The sequence below is a fragment of the Rhinolophus sinicus genome, chromosome 2 (assembly GCF_057876585.1).
Source record: "Rhinolophus sinicus isolate RSI-liver-muscle chromosome 2, RSI-T2T, whole genome shotgun sequence".
Classification (NCBI taxonomy): domain Eukaryota; kingdom Metazoa; phylum Chordata; class Mammalia; order Chiroptera; family Rhinolophidae; genus Rhinolophus; species Rhinolophus sinicus.
This window is the reverse complement of record NC_142502.1, coordinates 5,719,447-5,742,001: the sequence shown is the minus strand read 5'-3', so window position 1 is coordinate 5,742,001 and position 22,555 is coordinate 5,719,447. Positions and strand designations below refer to the sequence as shown.

General features: G+C 40.6%; 1 protein-coding gene across 2 annotated transcripts in view; it reads right to left on the bottom strand.

Annotated features, from left to right (window-relative positions):
• PRKN (parkin RBR E3 ubiquitin protein ligase) overlaps nucleotides 1-22,555 on the bottom strand; it is a 1,116,534-nt gene that overhangs the window by 545,456 nt on the left and 548,523 nt on the right. For both annotated transcript variants that reach the window (XM_074333793.2, XM_088795206.1), the window contains exon 5: nucleotides 13,326-13,409. In XM_074333793.2, the coding sequence (XP_074189894.2) occupies nucleotides 13,326-13,409 (84 nt within the window). The remainder of the gene's footprint in view (nucleotides 1-13,325; nucleotides 13,410-22,555) is intronic.

Genomic DNA, 22,555 nt, shown 5'->3' with positions numbered 1-22,555 from the left:
GCAACATCTGATTGAGAGAGCAATGAATTTCTATTTATTCAGCTCACCTTAATTAATTCATCTTCCCCCACCTGCTCCCCACCTCCTGCTCTCTCTCTCTTCCCTCTCTTTTTCTAAATAGAGATTGGCTGTCACCATTATGAAGGGTTTGGCTATTATCCCTTTTTTATAGTTTATTATTATTATTATTATTATTATTATTTTATTTTTGGAGGGCCACCTGTGAAGTCTCAGAGAGAATCCTTAGGGGGTCCTCCAGTCGGAAAGGAAATGTGGAAAACTCCTGCCAAATCACAGATCTCAGTATGATGTTACCCCATGGTTTCTAAAGAACCATGCTTTAGACAGTGCATGATAAATGTGAACTCGCAGGAATCGTGACTTTGCAAAGTCCTAACTAATCCTCTGTCTGGTCATCTTTCTATTATTTGCTCTCTGGCTCTCACAGTGAGAGAGCTCATCTAGTCCCATAACTGTGGCCGAGGGACCCTGTCCTACCGTAGCGACTTCTTTGTAACAATTTGGTTGATTCTGCTTATGCCCCAACAGTAAACATCAGCCATCCCTAGAAGCCCCTCAATCTGAACTCCAATCAAATGTACTTTTGTATTTCTACTGTTGTGACTTTGTTTTTGTAGAGCCGTGTGCCATAACCACAGTCCTGTAATGAACCCCACTGGGCATTTTCTCCATTTGTATTTGCTTTATCCATCATTGAAGACTGACTGAATCACAGTCCTTAGCAGTGAATGTATATACTTAAACATTTCATTGTTCAAGAAAATGGCTACATTTAAATGCATATCTTATAATAATTAATATACCTCACTACTAAATGCTGAGTTAGAATGGATTATCTAAAGTGTCTTTATACATTGGACATTGTGCTAAGTGATATGAATTTTAATTGCTTAACATAAAATCACTTAATGACACTTATATTCTTGTGAATACCAGTGTAAATTTTAATGAAATAGTAGAAACACATGGGAAATGGTTCTTTGCTTAATTGAAATAGTCCCTTTTAATAAGGCAGGTAAGAAGTTAATACAACCCAATTAAAAAATGGACAGAAGACCTGAAGAGACATTTTTCTAAAGAGGACATACAGATGGCAAACAGACATATGAAAAAATGCTCAACCTCACTAATCATTAGAGAAATGCAAATAAAAACCACAATGAGATACCACCTCACCCCAGTCAGAATGGCTATCGTCAATAAATCAACAAACAACAAGTGTTGGCGCGGATGTGGAGAAAAGGTAACCCTCGTGCACTATTGGTGGGATTGCAGATTGGTGCAGCCACTATGGAAATCAGTATGGAGGTACCTCAAAAAACTGGAAATGGAATTACCTTATGACTCAACAATTCCACTCCTAGGTATCTATCCAGAGAAATCCAAAACTCTAATTCAAAAAAAAATTATGCACCCCTATGTTTATTCCAGCACTATACACAATAGCCAGGACATGGAAACAACCAAAATGCCCATCTGTAGATGACTGGATTAAAGAACTGGTACATTTATACAATGGAGTATTACTCAGCCATAAAGAAGAATGAAATCTTACCATTTGCAACACTATGGATGGACCTAGAGAACATTACGCTAAGTGAAATAAGTCAGATGGAGAAAAACAAATACCACATGATCTCACTTATATGTGGAATCTAAAGAATAGAATAAATGAACAAACTAATCAGAAACAGTCTCAGAGACATAGAGGAAAAACTGAGGGTTGCTAGATGGGAGGGGGTGGAGACGAGGGAGAAGGTGAGGGGACTAGAAAGCACAATCAGTAACCACAAGATGGCCACGGGGATACAAAGGACAGTTTGGGGAATATAATCAATAATGTTGTACAGATTTTGTAGGGTATGTGATGGACACTTGTCTTATTAGGGAATCCACCTCAGGGATGATGTAGATACCTGATCACTGCACTGTACACCTGAAGCTGAAGCTGAATAATAATGAACATCAACTATAATTTAATATATATTTACAAGAAGTGGAGTACAGTATTAGTAATAGAGACAGTGGAAATGTAATGGCTGTGTGTGATGTCAGAGGGGTAGTGGATGGGGGAGGGAGTTATCACTTTGTGAGGGGTATAAATGTCTAACTATTACATTGTTTTGTACACCTGAAACTAATAATAACAACAACAACAAAAGAAATAGAAAAAAAAAAGATGAGAACTGTATCAACCACTTGCAAGCATGGACTTCACTTGGATTCTGATTCAAATAATTTGTAAAGGAAAAGAGAGAGGAAGGGGGGCAGGGGAAGACAGACTATTGGGGAATTTGAATACTGCTTAAATATTTGATGATAATAAAGGACTATTGTTAATAAAAAAAAGTTAATACATTAGTAAACTCTAAGGAAAAAATGACAATTCTGGGATCTAGGAAATGTGTGGTCCTCTTTATTTGTGGTTTTATTTGGCCGTTTCAGCTACCCATGGTAAACCATGGTCCGAAAATATTAAATGGAAATTTCCAGAAATAAACAATTCATACGTTTTATGCCATTCTTAGTACTGCGCTGTCCGGGACACGATGGTCTCTTTGTCCAGCATCTCCACCCTGTATGGGCCACCCGCCATTAGTCACTTAGTAGCAGACTGGTTATCAGATGAGGTCATCTGTCATGGTACCACAGTGCTTGTGTCCAGGTCACCCTTAGTTTACTTACTAAGTTTCAGCCTTAGTTTATATGTGCTCCAAAGCACAAGAATAGTGATGCCGGCAATTTGGATATGCCAAAGAGAAGCCATAATGTACTTCCTTTAAGTGAGAGGTGAAAGTTCTTGACTTAATAAGGAAAGATAAAAAAAAGTGTATGCTGAGGTTGCTAAGATGTCCAGTAAGAATGAATCTTTTATCCACACAATTACGACAGGTAAACAATTAAGGGTGAGTACTATACAATAAGTTATTGTGAGAGAGAGAGAGACCACATTCACATAACCTTGAATACAGTACATCATTATAATTATTCTATTTTATTTATGGGTTATTGTTGTTAATCTTTAACTGTGCATAATTTATAAATTAAACTTCATCACAGGTATGTATGTATAGGACAAAACATAGTATATATAGGGTTTGGCACTATCCAAGGTTTCAGGCATCCACTGGGGATCCTGGAACGTGTCCTTTGTGGATAAGGGGGGACCACTGTACAGGCATTCCTGAATCAGGTATGAAAATCTACAGATATTGACAGTTCTGTGATCCCAACACAACATCATTTTTGAAACCCAGGAAGCTTTACTGAGTCCTGAATCCTCACACAGGCTCAGTGAAATTTCAAGAGTGATGCACAATGTTTGCTTCACAGATGGAGAACTGGAAAGGAACCGAAGTCGACTGACATGCTACAGACACAAAAGGCGGTACAGAGAGACTTCCTAAGTGCCACACAGCACTCCTCAAGCCATTCATCGTAGTTACAGTCATTTCAATTATCCTTAGGAAGGGCTGGATTCTCAGAAAGCCTCAACATTTACTTCATGTAGTAACCCTTTTTCTTTCCTCTAATATTTTCAAAAGCTAATGGCAGGAGAGAAAAGTCCCCAGTTTTCCAGGAACACGGAGTGGCAGGATTAGAAGGGAAGGAAAACCCTTCCTGATGGGTTATCCACTTCTGGCAATTACAGATAACAGAGAGATGCCGATAAAAACAGAATTTCAATCAACCAGCTAAAGAGACTCCCACTGAGGAACATACTGGAGAAAAGTGAACAGATAAGACAGAAGATGGCCATATGGCTGCTCTTAACAATCCAATAAATGCAAGAAACGTGTGGTGCTCCTACTCGGTTGGAAACTAAAATCTCATTTGTACGTGTGTTTCTGGTGTTGAGGACGGCAAAATGCCAATGCTCACTTACCTTTATCCACACATTGCTGGGGACTCAGGGACAGTAAACAAAATTGTATAAAGAACAACCTTTTGTTTCTGTTCCCCTCAAGATTTTCTTTTGCTTTCTTTGTTCCTTACCCCACCCCTCAGGCTAATCAGTTCAAAAGCTGTCTCAGCCTTCAACATATCTAAACTTCAACTTGGTGAGATTCTCTGTCTCTTGATATTGATAATCCTCTAAATCAAAACCCACAAACAAAGCGATAACAAACACAGAGAAGGAAGCTGCCTCTTGTCCGTCAGTTACCACTCTATCCCAGACGCTTTTCTCAGGCAACCCCGCCCACAGCAGTCTCTTTGCAAGAGGGTACTAGTTAGTGGGACTTACCACACACACCCCGACCAGGAGCTCTGGCTCAGCCTGCAGATCTCAGCTCAGCCTCTTTCCCCAGTCAAGGGTGCCCCAACTTTCTGATTCCAGGTGGCCACTGTTTCACGTCCTCGTACTGTGTTTCCCCCAAACTAAGACGGGGTCTTATACCGTATTTCCCTGAAAATAAGACTGGGTCTTATATTAGTTTTTGCTCCAAAAGACGCATTAGGGTGTATGTTCTTATTTTTTCATGTACAACAATCTACATTTATTCAAATACAGTCATGTCATCTTCTTCCAGAACATCGTCATGAAGTACGAAATGCGTCCGTCTGGCTGATGATCTTAACTGGGGATTATTTTCAGGGTAGGTCCTATTTTTGGGAAACACGGTAATATCCTGCACTTTTCATTGTCCCTTGCGTCAAGTCCAAGGTCATCAGAGCTGGGAGGAGCTCCATGAAAACAGGGAATGTTGACTTTGCACACACAACAGAGCCCAGCATACTGTCTGGCAGAGAGCAGGCAGGGAATAGTAATTCATGGGCTAAATGACTCTTAATTCTTTCTATCCCTTTATTCTCGTCATTTCCTCTACCTCAGAAAACACTCCCAACCTTGCCTGTATCACCGCCAGTGGAAATCCCACCACCCATCCTTCAGGAACCGCCTCCTCCAGGAAGACTTCTTTGATCATCTCTGTTGAAGGAATTTCCCTTCTCTGAACTCCCACAAGCGCTTTTCGTGCTTGTCTCACGGCGTTCATAATATGCCCATTTGTCTTATTGCCCCTGACTTACTTACAAAGCAAAGTCCTCTTGTAGTCATTCAGATTCACCTTTATTAGCATTCAGTTCATGGTAAAAAATCACCATTTGTCTACACGTCAGACCCCTGAAATAGTTCCCAAACTGTGAGGGCCCCCAAAGAAATATTCACTTCTCTACTCTGGTGCTCGGCACAGAAGAAACGCTCAGTCAGTAGTTTGCTCGCTCTTTTGAATCTGAATTACAGTCATTTCTGCAAAGTTCTACTGTGTTTCCCTGAAAATAAGACCTAGCCGGACAATCAGCTCTAAGGCATCTTTTGGAGGAAAAATTAATATAAGACCCGGTCTTATTTTACTATAACATAAGACCAGGTCTTATATAATATAATATAATACTCGGTCTTATAATATAATATATATAAGACTGGGTGTTATATTAATTTTTGCTCCAAAAGATGCATTAGAGCTGATGGTCCAGCTAGGCCTTATTTTCGGGGAAACATGGTATTTCCCCATCTAGATGCTCAGTTCTTGAATATCACTCTTTGTTTTCTGCCCCATGAACAACCTAACAAATACCTGCTATGAAAATAACTATATTTCTTTTAATAGAAAGATACCAATTTTTTAAATTAGATGTTGCTCTCCAGCCTTTAAATATCGAAGTTTCCTTTCCGTCTCCTAAAGGCACTGGCGTACGATGATCAGCTCGGAGCTCATTTTCCAGAACTGAGTATTCAGGGGATGAGAATCACCCACTTTAGGAAATTCAGATGTGAGCCTCCCAAACTATGTTTGTTGTCCAAGAAACATCCACATGAGGGTCGATGGCATATGAAATTCTTCTCAGCTTTGATTTTACTCTCCATATGTTTATATTTTCCATTCTAAATCTCAAGTTTGGTAAACTGGCTTTAAGTATTTTTGGCAGCATATGTCTTACAAACGAAATCCTATCATGGCCCTTGATAACTTTCGGAGAGTTAGCCTGACCTGGAAAGAGATGATGGTTTCTTAATGACTGCCATCAAGGCATGATGGAGTGTGGACTTCCCAGAGCATCAATCACCTGCTCTAAGGATCAAGAGGGCTGTTTCCCAGCCCAGAGGCAGGCCTCCTTCTCCTGGCCCATTACTCGCACGTCTTCCTTCCATTCTTCTCACTCCATTAGCCTCCTGTGTACGGGCGCGGAGGCCATCACGGAGTAACCTCCAGCCCCTATGCCCCCATATTTCCATTTAGGTCTAATCTACCGTCCCCAGTGAGACATTTGGTGATGTCTGCAGCCGTATTTAATCTTTCTTTGCTTCAGTTCTCAGAATTTCATTTATAAATCTATTTGAAATTATCTTTTTACACCTATTGCTATCTTTCTGGTAGATTGATATACCTTCTCCCCTAATCTAACACCTAGGGGTCTAAAAGCACATCTCTTTGTGATTAATCATGACAAATTCCTTTGTTACGTCTTTGTTGTCTGAGGCCCTTGTCTAACGCCATAACACTACCTTCCATACGGCCTCTCACTCAAATTTCTGGCTTTGGAATAATCCTATAGAAAGACAAAAAATAAAAATAAAAAAAAATAAGACATGACTTTCAAAGCCTGTGGGAATAATAAACAGGTTGAAAACAGCTCATAGCAAAGCAGTGTTGTGGTAATATGCATGATTTTCTTCTGCTGTATACAAAATGAATTACAGCACAGAGAATCACAGATCAGCAAATGAAAAAAACAACTTACAGTTCCATAGACTAGGCGGTTCCCGGAATTGAGGATGCAAGAATTAATTTCAATATTTAAAAAATATATCATGGAAACTGCACATTTGCTTGAAAAATGGCATCATAAAGTAAACCAAGGTTATGTTTATGGGGCTACAGTATGTATACTGGTTATCCTGTGTATGTAGGTGTTCTGATTTCTGGAACCTGGTTTCCTTTCCTTGGAGATTAACTTTTTTCATATAATAGTGCAAAAGAGTCTTTAACAATAGGTGGAGAAGATGACTGATGATTTAATTCTCCTCTAAGTGAAAAAGAAAATTCACTTGATTTGAGTTTAGGTTTCAGAACCTCATGAATACCCCAGCACTCTTGAAAATTGACACTTTTTTTTCATATTAGACTAATTTATTTTTATATGTAAACAGCATTTTCAATTTTTTTGTTTAAATTTGTAAAATTTTATCTGATTCTATAATCAAAAAAATCTATCTTCTAAATTGTGCCTTACTTCAAAAAAAAAAAAAAAAAAATGACCCTTTTTGTTATCAAGTACTCAAGACTTGGTTTAGAAATGAACTGTCCTTGAGCCTGAATACTTGATTGGTTTTTGAAAAATGCTCTAAGAAGTTTCTAGTTTGTCACCCAAATTGCATGTCAGACAACAGAGAACGTTTTGTCACGCTTAGATACCATTCAATCATAATCTGAGTTTGACTTCAAAGGCTTTCACAATTCAATTTTATTTAGAATTAAGAAAATATGACTGTAGGGAACGGCGCATGGACGGGGAGGCCGTTTTTCTTCGGCCAAACATCAGGGCAGAACAAGAGGGCAGTGGGCGCATCCTTTCCTCTTTCCTTTGGTTCTCGTTCTCCACCCTCCACGTGGACGCACCCGGCTACACTCTGAGATCCATGTGGCCCCTGGAAGCCACCAGGGCTGGGCTTAATTAAATGCCCACTTGGAGATATCTGTGCTCACGCTGGTCATTGTATTGTGCACGTGAGATTAGTGGCACAAGGACACGAAGCTCACAGCTCCTTATCACCTTGTAAATAAAAGTTGTCGTTTGTGACTATCTCCGAGATATTTGGTCAACCTGAGATCTTTTCTGAAAAGCAAATCAAAGCCAACCGTTCATTATTATGAAATACTGGAAAAACATAAGAATGCATTGTCTCTACCACAAAACCATCCTGAGAAGCCCCAAGTCTCTTTTCGTGAGATGCTAATCGAGTTTAAATCAACAGTAAAAACAACCAAAAGAAACACAGATCCCTTTGAGAAGAGTAATTTCTTTAAACTACAACATTAATAAGAAAACTTTCAGGCAAAAAAAAAATATGCAAATTCCCTATAAATAAAAATTGTTCTTATCGGGTGCCTGTTATTTACTATTCATTTTATTTTAGTCAACATCTCCCAAAAAGATGAAATCTGAGAGACTATAAATATTAACTTTTTATTCAAACTAATGTTCCAGTTAACATACACTGAGCCCAATTGGGGGAAAATGCAAGAAATAAATTGCATGTTGAATAAGATGGAAACTCTCCATTTATTAACATTGAGTTTAATAATTATGTTATTTTTTATAGTTCAGGGGATAGTTTTTAGTATGCAATTTCATTTGAAATAAATCTTTGAGCTATTTTAAGAGGTCCTTCTCAAGTGTTTCTGAGAAGACAACAAGTTCTATGTAAAAGACTTGAACTCCTATCAAAATCAAATAATCTAAAAAACAAAATTTTATTTTATATGGCATGTCAGGTAAATATTACTTCTCAAAAATATAAAATGTAATGTATGTTATAGGCTGTCAAGTAGTAAAACTGACACCCCTCCACAAGTATAAAATAATGACCTTGGTCATTTATTCCTTGGAGGATTGCTGTGGTATGAATATCTGTGTCCATCCCACAATTCCTGTGTTGAAATCTAATCCCCATTGTGATGGTGTTTGAAGGTGGGGCCTTCAGAAGGTGATTAGATCATGAGAGTCTACCAGTCCTCAGGAATGGAATTACATGTAGTGTCCCTATAAAAGAGACCCCAGAAGGCTCCCTCACCCCTCGGCTGTATGATGGCTGTCTGTGAACCAGGAAGTGGGTTCTCACCAGACACTGACTCTGCTGGTACCTTAATGTTGAACTTTCAGCCTCCAGACATAAATGTTGATTGTTTATAAGCCTCCCAGTCTGTGGTATTTTGTTACAGCAAGTGCGAACAGACTAAGACAGTCATGATTCATTTTTTTTTTCTTTTTCATACAAGGGACTAACTATCTCCTTATCCTAACGCCCGCTGCCCAGTTGGCAGGGGTGAGGGAAAAGGCAACGTTTCCACGTGGCTAAGACACTCTTCGTGACGAGATGTCTTCACCAGGAGTGCTGATCGCCAGGGGATGCTCACCTTTAAAAGTTATAATTTGGAACTCAGGGAGAAGGCCTAGAGCGTACAAATGCGGAGTATGACTGAGTCCCGGTGGATGCAAACAAGCAAAACACTCCCCCCAACACACGTACACACACCAAGACCTTTATGTTTAAGGTATCATAGGTAAAATATAAAATCAAAATTTACGCAGAAAATGTAAAGTCTTATGTGATAGCCAAAGTTGAATTAACTTCACTAATGGAGTAAATCCTAATTGATTTTCTCCTCTTTAATTGCAAGTATATACCCTTTGAGTTGACTAGAAAATCATTTCCATGAAAAAGTAGGATGCCTTTCAGAACTAATGCTATGCTCGTTCCTAAAACCACAGTGATTAGAGCAAAACGGAAATAGGTCCAGATCTGTCAAAAGGCCAAGTTCATATTTGTAATCTTAAAAACCAAGGTTATCTTTAAGTCCAAAATACTGAATAAGACTATACTAGAAACACTGCTATTTTGAATTTTATGTATATGGGTATGTTATACAAGTGATAGAAATGAAACTTTAGAGAATATATAGTGTACAAAACACTGTCAAAAACATTAAATGCCCTGAAAACTTAAGTATGATAAACTACTTAAAAATGCCTATCTTCTCACTGCCTTAAGAAACAAAGAGCGCACATCATATGTTAGAAGATGCAGGAGTCGTGGTTTACATTTAGCTGCGTTGTAAAAATGCAATCCAGAAAAATGGTTTTAAGAGAAACGATAAAGAAATGCAAGTTCTCACGTTGAGCACTTCTGCCAGCCACTAGTATTGTTATCTGGAGAGTGCCTACTCTCAGTTCCTTTATTTAATCAACATGTATTTAGTGTTCATTAGATATGGGAGAAAAAAATTTGTTGGATATGACAATTTCTTTTTCTACCTTCTTAAACAATCTGTTTAAAAATTTTATCCTTTTTAAAAAAATAAAAATAAGAATTTGTGATCCTAAATTCTCCCTTTAAATGCTAATTCAGGCACATCCCACCAAAAATTTGATATGTGGTGTGTCTTCATTGTTGTCTGATCCCATATTTCCACTTGGATTTTTAGTATTTTAAGTTCATTGAATTTCCAGGTTAAGAGATTTTTGTAATTGTTACGTTTTTGTTAGCAATATATTAATGCTTTAATGTTCTAAAATATTATCAACTACTGAAATGTTGCACATGTGCTTGAAGAAAAGGGGAGCGTCCTGCAGTAGCTGGGTGCAGCGCTAAGGAGTTTATTTGCCTGGAAATATCTTGTTGCCTGTTCTTGTCCTTTGTTTTTAAAAGATTTATCTTCAATACATTTTAGCTTGACATTTATTTTATTTCGACATTTTGAAGACATTGATCCCGTCATGTGTCTTCCAACATTAATATTGATTAAGTAACAATCAATCATCACTCCTAGGTACTTAATCAGACTTCTTCATTCCAGTCATTTCTAGAACTTCTCTGACTTCCATATTTGGCAGTTTCAGTATGATTGAGTTGGCGTGGTCTTTCATTTCATTCCTTGGGATTCATTTGGATTCTTAAGTCTTAAAATTTGTGTAAGGATCTGCTTCATTATCTCCTTCAAGATTATCTTTCTGTCATTTTTCTCTATTACGTACTTTCTTCTGGTAACCCAATATTGGAAATTTCTTATTCTGTCCTCCATGTTGTTTAGCTTCTCTGTTATATTTTAAATCTATTATATTTCCTGGCTGCATTTTGAATAATTTTACCAGGTCAAATTTAAAATCTAAGTTATAATTTCTCTTTTACCTTTCTTACTTGCTATTTAACTCATTTAGTAAGTTTTGTGTCACTTATTATAAATTTTAATTGTAGAATTTCTTGTGTGACTCTGTGCATGCAGGCTTATTATGCTTAATCTTGTAATATAACTGAGTATTTTTGATAGTCTTTTGTTTATTTAATCATTTGTTATATGAACTTCCATTTTTTAAAAACACATTAAGCATCCTTGTATTCTGTCCCTGACTACTTCCATTTCTGTATTCTTTCCAGGTTTGAACTCTGCTCACTCTCAATCATGATGGATTGTTTCCACATGTGATTTTTTCTGATTGTTAGTTCATGCTCCTTGAAACATTGCCTGAAGGAAATATCTGAAGACCCATTTGAGAGCATGGCTTCCTAGGAGATTTGGGGTATGTTTCTGCCCAGATCCTAGCACTATCGCTTTAAGCAACATTCTAGGCTCTGGACTTCATGTGCTGCACAGAAAGAATAAATACTGTTTGGTCCCAAAGTCAGGTAAAGATGGGTTCGTGCTTATACATTCTAAGGAGTAACATTTTCACCTCTATCTAGAGTGGAAACAAAATAGGCAATGATTCCTAGCACCTTCCTCTCCAGTTAATCTAACAAGGGTGCTAACTTCACGTACGTTCTGTGGTTTCATTTTACACCTTGATGAGGCTTAAAGTCCGCTGTGCTCCCCAGTGTACGTCTGCCCAGTCTGAGGCTATATCCCCTTTCATTTCATTGTGCCTACAGCCTACAGTTTCCTCACTGAAGTCCAGCCTTCTCTTAATTTTCAGCATATAATCTTTTTTCTTACTATGTTGTCAGTACAGCCATTTCTTTAAAAAAATATGCGTTTGTAATTTAATCCGGATTTTTATATGATGTGTACTGCAAGGATTTTTCAGGGCATCAGTTCAATGTGCTGTCAGAACTAGAGCTATACTATAACGTAGTGTATACTGGAGTCTATGTATTTACATCCAAAGTAAGTTGAATATTCATCAAGCAGCGGCTGTGATTTTCAACTGCACACAACAGTTTCCCTCTTTGACCAATTTGAAGCTAGATTTTAAAGGTGCAAAATTTTCTATTCTGCTGTGACTGAATTCTGCTGATTAATAGCAAGGTACATGAGAGGCAGTCAGACTGTCAGTGATTGGGGAGATTTTCAAAGGACCTCACATTACTGTAAAGATGCGCTGGTGACCACAACGTTATACACACCAAAGGATATGGATCCATCATCATCATCATTATTATTAAATGTAAGTACATCCACATAATATGTGTACCGCAATATATACATTACATTTGTGTGTGTGTGTATATATACATACATACATACATATATAATTATACTTAAGAATTCCCCCTATAAAACACATGCACTTTAATTTCATTCCTTCACAAACTTAGAAGATTGTATTATGCTCGCTATCTGTGAGTGACATATAAGCCATTATTTTTCCTTAGGATTTGCATGAACAGAAATCGGCTCGTAGTCCCTGCCCTTACCAGAATGACTGTTACTGTCGCTCACTGCTATCTCGGTGTCCTTGCTGTCACCCAGCACATTGGAGAGAGGAGACACACCCAACGATCTAGTTCAAACACGGTACCTGTTGCTGTTGACAGACTTTGTTCCACAGAGAAGATATTAACTGCCAGCTGGCTGTGACAGTTTGTGAACTAAAATGGACATTTGTGCCAGCGCCGTAAGAGTATTACAGCTCAGGAAATATATACTATCAGATTATGATGGACCCAGGGATTTTCGAGGTAAAAAGTATAACAACATACAAATTACAAACATGACCATAATAACAAAAAAATATTTTTAAAATAACTTCAGTACTCGGTCTCTTTCCAGAAACATATGGCATATGTTTGCAAAGATAAAAGAGATTGTAGAGGTCAGAGGATGGTAATTCAACTAAAGAGCTGGTCACTGATACTAGAATTTCTAAGCGTCAACTATGGCAGAAAACTGCTCAAGAATGGCAGAAAGCGATAACGCAAGAAAGCAATGTTGAATGCTATGGAATACAAATACCAAATATCATAGCATCAGGAAAAAAGATCAACACTATATTTTTGTTACTTTCTTTGGCCAAGCTCTGAACTGGTTCCTCTTTCTATTTCATGAATATTACTCTGTGACGAGTTTAAATTGTCATATTTTAACATAGTCACCCCAAGTGTGTAAGTCTCTAGGAAAGTGACGCTGGAAAGCAATGACACAGGTAGAAGTTTTGGTGAATATTATAAACACTTTTGAATCTTGCAACACTTTTGGTGAGTATTATCAAATGGATAAAAAGTCAGCAATTTTGTCTCTATTGGAATGTCCTAGTAAACAGTGAAAAAGCCGTAATTAAGAGAATGGGTTTCACCAAGTACTTACTGCTGTGGTTCCAGGGCAGTTTGGGAACTGGCATTTACCGCTCATCCGGTTTGGGATTAAGACATCTTCCCAGCAAGACGGACCCTTTGAGAAAAACAACAACAACAACATATCCTTTAATAGAAAATTCTCCCTAACACAGTCTCTCAAATCTGTCTACTGACATTATACAATGCTAATGCCATTAATGTGTACACCAGAGATTATCAAAGTATGGCCCATCGACCCTGGGAGTCCTCAAGACCCTTTTGGGGGATCTGTTAGCCAGGACTATTTTCTTAAAGATACTAAGAGGATATTTGGGTATCACTCCAAACACATAGGTCACTTACATGTAGTAGTCTGCCCTCCATGGGAGGGGGCTGGGTGCACTCCCGTAGCTTGGAGGAGAGGAAGGAGGAGAGAAGGGCAGTGTCAGGAGGAAGCTGAGGACCAGGGATGTGGTCATGGTGATTTTACTCCCCAGGACACCCAGACCACACCTGAGGTCTAAGCTAGGCGTGAAATCGGTCTCCCCCATCAGCACCAGGACCACCCACTCCAGGGTCCAGCCCAGGCCCCTGACCGCCCAAACCAGTGAAAACCTGGACGGCACACACGGGTCCCAGCTGCTCCTGCCAGCCCACAGGAGGTCGGCCCTCTTCCCCCTACATCAGCACAATGTGCAGACCATATACCACGCGAGAGAAAAGTGGGGGAGCAGAGGGAATCTGCCAGGCTGAACACCTACCTTAGAGACGGAGCCGAACTTGTACAGAGACTATTGAAACCAAGCCTCCAAAGGAGCTACATTTTCAACACACAGATCACGAAACCAAAAGCTGCTGCGGAAACTGGAAGGAGTAAGTGACTGCAGAAGAGTTCCCAGAGCCGGCCAGAGACAGTGGGCCTCAGAGAGGCTGCTTCCAAGGTGGGCCCTTGGCTGGGGGCTGGGAATTTGGATTAGGGGAGCCCCCACCCCACATGCGCTAACTGCTACACAGGGTTTGCAGCCTCTAAAATGTCTGTGCAGACAGCGTGGTTTGTGCTGATCAGCTTCCTACCCCATGCCCAGAAGTGTGGTAAGCGCTAGGTCAAGTTCACAATGACCGGCCCCCAGTCAAAGTCCTGGGCAGTCACAACTCCTGGCGGGAGGGACAAGTGTGTCCTGTGTGACCCTGGTGGGAGAGGACTCCTGGAAACTTGCCTGTGGTTTGCTCCAGACTTCACGGGCCTTTCCCTTGGCTGCCTTGTACCCTCTTGCTGTAAGAAGCCCCCCCACATGTCTGACTGTACAATGAGTCCTAAGTCCCTCCAGTAATTCTCCATGCGAAACAGCCCTCGGGACCCACCACCCAGTGATATGTGACTAATCATCAGAGACGTTCTCCTTGCTACACAGAAGAATCAGGGGTCAGGATTAAGAAGCATTATGGGGAAGAAGGAATTTCACTTTCTGTGCACCTCCAAGTGTGGGGTATACGATTATAATCTACTGCAGTCAGAATGACATAAATAGTTCCCGGAGGACTTTGAGGTCATGTAACCACAGGTATATGATATGCAGCTTGGACGATATAAACGTAAAGATACGAATGTTACAATTGGAAGGCTGAGGTGGAGCTGGGATAGAAGGTGAAAGGGCATAAATACTCTCACCTGACAAACAGTTGCTCTTTGTGACAACAACTTCTGCATCTTTGATTTTTAAACACGTGCTCATAGTCACTTGATAAAAATGACAAAGGTACTGAAATTGAAGCGAGGAAAAGAAATGGTATTAGACCCGCCCTCACATCCGTTCGCCTCATTTTCCGGACAGTGGGAAGTTCAGAGGGTCCAGCGTGGCCAGAATGCAGCCTCCCACGTGACCCTCTGTCCTCGTACGAGGACCTAGAGAGTGGTCTTCGGATTTCTTGGCTGTGGGTGTTTAATCTGCTTCCTGTAGGCAGTGGTTTGTCCTCCCTCACGGACACCATCAGTCAGCCAGCTCTCCCTGACTTTCAGGCAACCAGGAAAAACCCCAGCGCCCAACTTACGGCCACCACTAGCAACTTTCTGTAACTTATAAATATTAGCTTTACTGATATGACTCTTGGCCTCATATCGTTTTCCTTGGCTTACTTTCTTTTCACCTCTTTACTCATCTGATTTAATTTTTCTTGTTTTTAGTCTCAATGTATCCTTGCAAGCTTGTCAAATCCGTTCGCAGTGAGGCAGGGTACAATGAAATCACCGTGGGGGTCTCATGACATTTCTAACTCTCCAAAATTACCGACAGCTCTTACAAGAGCCGCTTGTCATACCTCCCCCCGCCGCCGGGGGGAGCAGTGGTTGTCCTCCGCGAGCACAGTTGTCGCGGGCAGGACGGCTTTGATAAGCACTGGCTGGTGGGGGCTGACGATGACAGCTGAGGCCCTGAAAAGTCTCTGAGTTTAAGAGAAACCTGTCTCCTGTGGATAAATAACCCTGAACTAAGCAGAGACACGTTGTTTCCACCCCTATCATCATGGAACAGCTTCTTCTGACGCTGGCTGGGGAAGCACCGACCTGTTGACAGGGCTTGTGGTGGTTAAGAGATGACCTAACACCACCATCAGATGCAGAGGTAGGGCCTGCTTGCACTTCACTGCTCAGAGCGAGATTTCCTGTGTCAAAGGATGGAAAGACAACTTCCTCTGCATGTCACAAATCTGTTTTCTCACACCTTAGTTTTTCAGAGTCCAAACTGCAAAAAAAAATTATGTAAACAACTCCTATAATCAATTGTCACATAAGTTACGACTTTATCTGACAAATCCTCGTGTTGTATGTGGAAATTATAGAAAAGTCATTCACAACTTTCTTCTTGATCTCAAATCACAACAAAATAATAAGTAATAAAACTTCATAGAATTCCACTGGCTATGGAATTTAACAATGAAACGTGTGTGCTCCTTATTCCTATTGAATGCTACAACGATCCTGAAAACAGAAACAATGCCCCAGTGAGTTTATGCCATTACAAAGCAGGTTTAACTTTGCTCCTGTCCAGTTTTAGAAAATAATAAACTGTTCATTGGTTGTGTTTCAATGTTTGCATCGTTAAGGAATTTATAATTAAGAGTCTTTATATAGGAGTAAGAACAGTCTCCAGACTCCGAGATTAGAAAGCACTGCAAGTCACATGGCAGCAAAAGGGAACTGTGGATTACAGACTTTCACCTCTGAACACCTGACTGCAAGTCCTAATTGCAAGTTAATTCTGTAGGAAAATAGAATATGACAGACTACCTGAAGGAATTCACTACTCACGCATTAGCCCAATTGTTTCTACAGATTCCTTAAAACAAAAAGAGAGTTATTAGAAAGTGAATTATAAGTTTTAAAACAGAAAATGCCTCAAGAAGCCTCTGCTAGTCCAGTCCCTGTGAATATTTTTTATTCCTGATTTTGACACTGCACTAATATTAATCCTCCATTTGAAACTATTTTATATGGGGCACAGAGAAGCAGAAGAGGAAAAGAATGATTTGGTGAATTCCAGACACTCGGCAGGGAGTAACAATCACAATACAATTAATGGCAACACTGCGTTCCTGCATCCGTGGAGAACTGGGTCGTTTACAAAGCATTTTCATGGGCACAGACCTTGATTCCCAATGAAAACCAGTTAGAGCTCTGCTCCACAGAGCCCTGAGACCCAGGCTGACTATTTGTTTCTGTGTTGGGGTACCCACACAACTGTTTCCTAAGAAAAGCCTGACCCCCCACACAAGTACTCACTGGCTCTCCTGTTCATGTACTGGGGCGGATCTTAAGAGCAACGTATTCTCATGGAAGGGTAGCCATTTGTTTCTTACACTGATTTGTTAAGCATAAAAACATGGGCCTTCCTTGATTTTGTAACATAGAGTATCTGAAGTTCTTGCCATTATTGGAAAAAATAGCTACATTTGAATAAAAGCTTGGTCCCAAGGCTGGGTGGGGCTAGATGGGTCAGCTCCTTTCTGCTCCATATGTTGTCAGCGAGGACAGCTCAATTGGGCCTGAAGGGTTCACTGTCAAAAGGCTCATCGGCATGGCTGACGAGGTGGCGCTGCCATCAGCCCAGCGCACTGCACCCACGTCCACGGTTCTTCTCAACGAGGGCCTTCCCGGGGCCGCTGCACTTTCCTCCAGCAGGGCAGGTGCTTTACAAGAGGGACAATCCTAAGAGAGAGCAAACGCAAGCTCCCAGGTGCTTACAGCCTGACCCTGGAAATGGGCCCGATGTCATTTCCACCATATTCTTTTGGCCAAGCAGTCCCAGGGCCCAGATTTGCGGGAAGAGTTGGTGTTTGAAGACGAGAGCTGTCATGGCATACTCTGTCCAGTGCAGGTGTGGCGCTTCACCAGAGCGGATTGGACACCTCACACCGGCAGCTCTGTACAACTACCCATGTTTCTACCCGTGTCTGGTGCTGACGTGGGCGTTTCTCACTGCACTCCCAGCTCTGTCCTGCTTTCTGACAATACAGGCCCATTTAGATTTCCTTTCATTTCTACTCAAAATACCTGGTTGATATATTTTTCTACTAAAAGACTTTAAACATTTCAAATATTAGGAAACACACTCTGATGCTCTGGGTATAGTTTATAGAGACAAAACCAACACAGAGACGCTAATTCCATGTGTTCTCTGGAAGCCCATTAGGGTCCCTGACTGTTTTTCTCTGGGCACAGGCGCGAGCAGACAGTATGTGCACCCACGCGCACACTCGCCGGTGGCTTCCGATTATTAACACAATCTCTGACTGCTAAACGGCTCTCTTCAGCTTTTCTAGAATTTGAAGCCTCTGCCACGGGAAACCATCTATTTCCTAACACACATTCACTTGATGCTCATTTTAAGTCACTGAGGTCATTAACTCATTCAACACATTATGTACCCAGTAAAAGACAGGTATTTTGCTAGACTGCAGATAAACACTGAATGAGACCTTTTCAGGTAGGAGGATAAAAGTGAACTAAACAAGCAATCGATACACAGATTATTGGAGGGTACATAGGAGGGACCCCTGACCTAGACTTTTGGAAGGACTCTGTGTTTAAGCTGAGACTTGAGGAATGAGTAGAAATCAGACAGGAAGCGGAAAGTTCCACTAGAGAATTAGGATTAGGGGCAACCCCTAGGTTGGTTTCTAGATATTGATAATTAATCCATACTACTTCATTAATTCCGTACATTCTAAATATGCTCATCTAATCTATAATTTTACAATAATATGTTTCAATTAAGTCTACCATTAAATGTAATATTATGCAAAGCACTGATTTCAAACAATGGGGATGCAAGATGATAAACAATGTTTTCATACTTTTGAATCAATGGACTGGATTTCAAATTGAATTGCCATTAGCAGCCGTGTAACGATGAAGTTACTCAATCAGAACATCCGTTTCTTTTGTGTAACGTGGGAATATCAATTGCACCTACGTTACAGGATTGATGGTTAAATGAGGTAAAGTACTTAGCATTACACTATGCACACAGCTATGGTTAATATTCAATAAATAGTAGAGGGTGCTGTTGAATAACCATAGTACAAGGAAAATGCGATCATGGAAAAAGCACCCAAATGCACAAAGAGAAGAGCTAAGTTCTAGACACAATTTCACTAGAGTCTAGGCTAATCAATCTAACAGCTCTATGCCTCACTTTCTGCTCTGTATTGTGGGTAATAAGGGCTCAGGGTCAAATAAGATGAAGAATGAGGTAACTGATGGGAAAACCCATTATAAACTCCAACAGGCCGTACAGATCAGTCAGTGAAGGGACAGTGGACCTGTGTGTGTTCCTGGACTCATACATCTGCCTCACTTTATACACCAAACACAATGCCACTTCCAAGACGAAGAGATACTTAACCCCTAATGATGTAGCTGCCACTGGCATCAGCGATTAACCAGAGCAAGTGTGGATGCCTGTATTGATTGCACGAGGCTGCCGGGTTAACTCAACAGCTGTTTCAACAGAATATTGCAGCTGGCCTGGGAGATTTTCCCCAAATCCTGGCTTATTTCTGTAGCGTATACAACACAGTTTGGCATCAAACACGTTTCCTTCCTCTACGATAGTGTCCTTTACCCAAAAAGCAAGTATTTCATAACCTAATACTCAATAACATACTTTTCCCTTCCAAGAAAATTATTACAAGAAAGCAACATCCCAGCTCTTTAAAAAATCTGCATTGCTGCACGTGAACCAACTCTTGGTCTACTGCACTACAGCTCTGTGGAGTTTTAATAGTCAATCACCGTCATTGTTTATTGAGAGTCTCTTCATGGAGGGTGCCATCATGCTCAATGCGTGAAATGTCAAACAACGGGCTTTGTCCTTCCCGATCTCCAGTTACCAAACTATTCAGAACCACAGGCTGCTGTCCATTATGTCACTGAGTGTCAACAGCTGTCCTGCAGGCACATGGCGGTAATAGCAGATTGAAACAGCAATGATATTTTTTGTGCTATTTCATAGAATTGAAACAATGGAGACAAATAAAGACTTAGAGTGATTCGCTTTTATTCCCTCTTAACTGATTTAATTTAGGACAGTCATGTGATTATCTTCATCTGTTCAAGCGCTTTGCTAAGAATAATCTTGCTCTTGCACGGAGGGAAATGATCGCAGCTCCGATGAGAGGCAGTTTCAGGCAGCACAATATGTTTCGAACTGCTGAGAGGGTAGCTCTCATTTCAATTCAAGGCATGTAAATCTATTTGAATAACAACATTTATTACCATGTAAAGCTTCCTAGTTATCTCAGCTGGCTTTATATCTTGATAATTATGATTGGACTGGGCCATGCTTATTAAATGAGATAAGAGGTTTATTAGATTTCTAGCGAATGCATAGATATCATCATCATATAAACATTATTTAGTTCTCAAAATAAAACTCTATGGATAACACATCACGTTTGGATGTGAACTGTACTAGTCTCAATCCCCAACTGGCGCTGAACTCAATTGGCTGCCTTTTGTCAAGAAAGGGAAAGAAAGAAATAATATACCTTGTTTCCCCCAAAATAAGACCTAGCTGGACCATCAGCTCTAATGCGTCTTTTGGAGCAAAAATTACTATAAGACCCAGTCTTACATTATGTTAGATAAGACCCGGTCTTATATTATAGTAAAATAAGACTGGGCCTTATATTAATTTTTGTTCCAAAAGACGCATTAGAGCTGATGGTCTGGCTAGGTCTTATTTTTTTGGAAACACGGTAGGATAATGGTTAAAACTATAAAGAGATCCTAACTTCATGAATTTGTCTGTTGCTTCAATGTAATTAATTGCCTGGGAAGATGTGTCAGGAGGGTAACTGTCTCGGCCAGTCCCCGAAAACGCCACATTGGGCAATGGTGTCCGTGACACAGGCTTATAGGACTTAAGGGGGCAGATAGGAACTGGGCAGGGACCATGAGGGCAATGAGCTAGGATGGGCCCCCCTCAGGCATTAAACATGTATGTGATGAGCAGGTGCCGAAACCCAAGGGCGCGGTTATGTATCTAAGCAGCCCTTCTATTCCCGTGAGCAGGTATTTCCACTGGAGTGCCGGCACTTGAGCAGGGTTCTGATTCTTGCCCCTTACTGGGCTTTGCAGAGCACAAAAGATCAAGGCCTTCTGGGGCTTTGCAGAGCACAAAAGATCAAGGCCTTCTGAATCATCATCATCATCACCCCAAAACAACAACAACAACAAAAAAACCACAAATGATTCTTGGCCAAAGGAAAAGTCAGTTTGTCCTTGGGAATGTAGGTTTGCAGACTATTTTTTTTTCCCCCACCATGGTCCAATTTAATGTGCATTGAACATCTGTTCTAGTTTATAAATGTGCTTCTGGGCTTTTCACTTCAAGGTACTTCTACCATTTCCTTTCTTTCTCTCTCCTTTTCTTCTACCTTCTTCTCCCTGACTGCTATAAAAAAGGTCCAATCACCTCCAAAAGAAAAAATCACTCCAGCCTATCACTTCTGGCCTGAGGAGGAAAGGGGGAAACAGTCTTCCTTCTAGATTAAATCCATCTAAATTTGTGGTTATCTGACCTTCCTCAGGATAAATTCAAACTGGCTGAAGTTCACCCAAAAATATTTTTTCCCCACACCTTTCTGTAAGAATTCCCCCATTATTATTTTATCATTTTTCCTCTCCTTCAGTTCAATATTTTGACTTAATAAAACTAACTTATCTAAGACTCGACTTTCTGTTTAGATTTCTTTCATTAAACGAAGTGGGAAAGACTGTTGTTAAAGAACAAAGTAGATAGATCTTGGTTATAAATCATTCAAATTCTTAATTTCCTTAAATGGCATTAATACTTTCAGTGGGGGCTTTTATCTGCCTACATTCCTGCCTTTGCTTGGACTGGGCCTCCCATCTTCCTGAACCCCCTCACTCGCTCATCGGTGCACCTGTCCACATGCCTCTCTGTGATCAGGGCTGTATCTCCATCCAGTGGCAAGAGCGGGCAGCCCACTGGGGGCGTGTACACACTGCACGCTGCAGGCTAGCTTCCTCGGTGACCCCAACACACCGCCGCCTGTTGACCTGACATCCACTTCCCTACTGGTTCCAAGGCACGGCGGGGAGGATACAGTTAATTACATACTAGATCTGTGAGGACAACAGCAGCAACTGCTTCCTATGAGCACAGCTGCACTGGAAACATCAATGGCCCATTGTATGTCAGACCCACACATAGGCTGTTCTTCCGTCTGCCACGCCATCATAGCTTAGTTCTCCCACTGGCTTGGAAGCAATCCCAGTCCTACTAGCTGCAAAAGCACCGATCTGCCCGTTTCCGTTCCCAGGATACCGAAGCTCCACTTCCCAGCAGCCCTACTGGGTTTCCACTACCCCACGTGGGCTGGCCATATCACGGCTGCCTGGGAGTTTGGCTCATTTTACCATTGGAGCAAAATTAATGCAAGTAAAATCCATGGACCTGGTCAGGGCCTCTTGTCAATTACTTGTGCTTGTTAGCTCTGCATTCCTTCACAAGAGCCCCTCCCGCCTTCCTTTCTACCAGGAACTACTCCATGAATGGACAACTGTGAACAAAGATGAAAGATCTAGGATAGTTTATGATAAACAATGAAATAAGACCTTGCTTTAAAATATTCGTTTTTTATTCACAGGACTACATCTGTCTATAATAATTTGAAATCTGCCTCAGACTTGCTGGTTTTTTATGTTAACACTTCAAATTGGCTCCCTTTAAAACATAT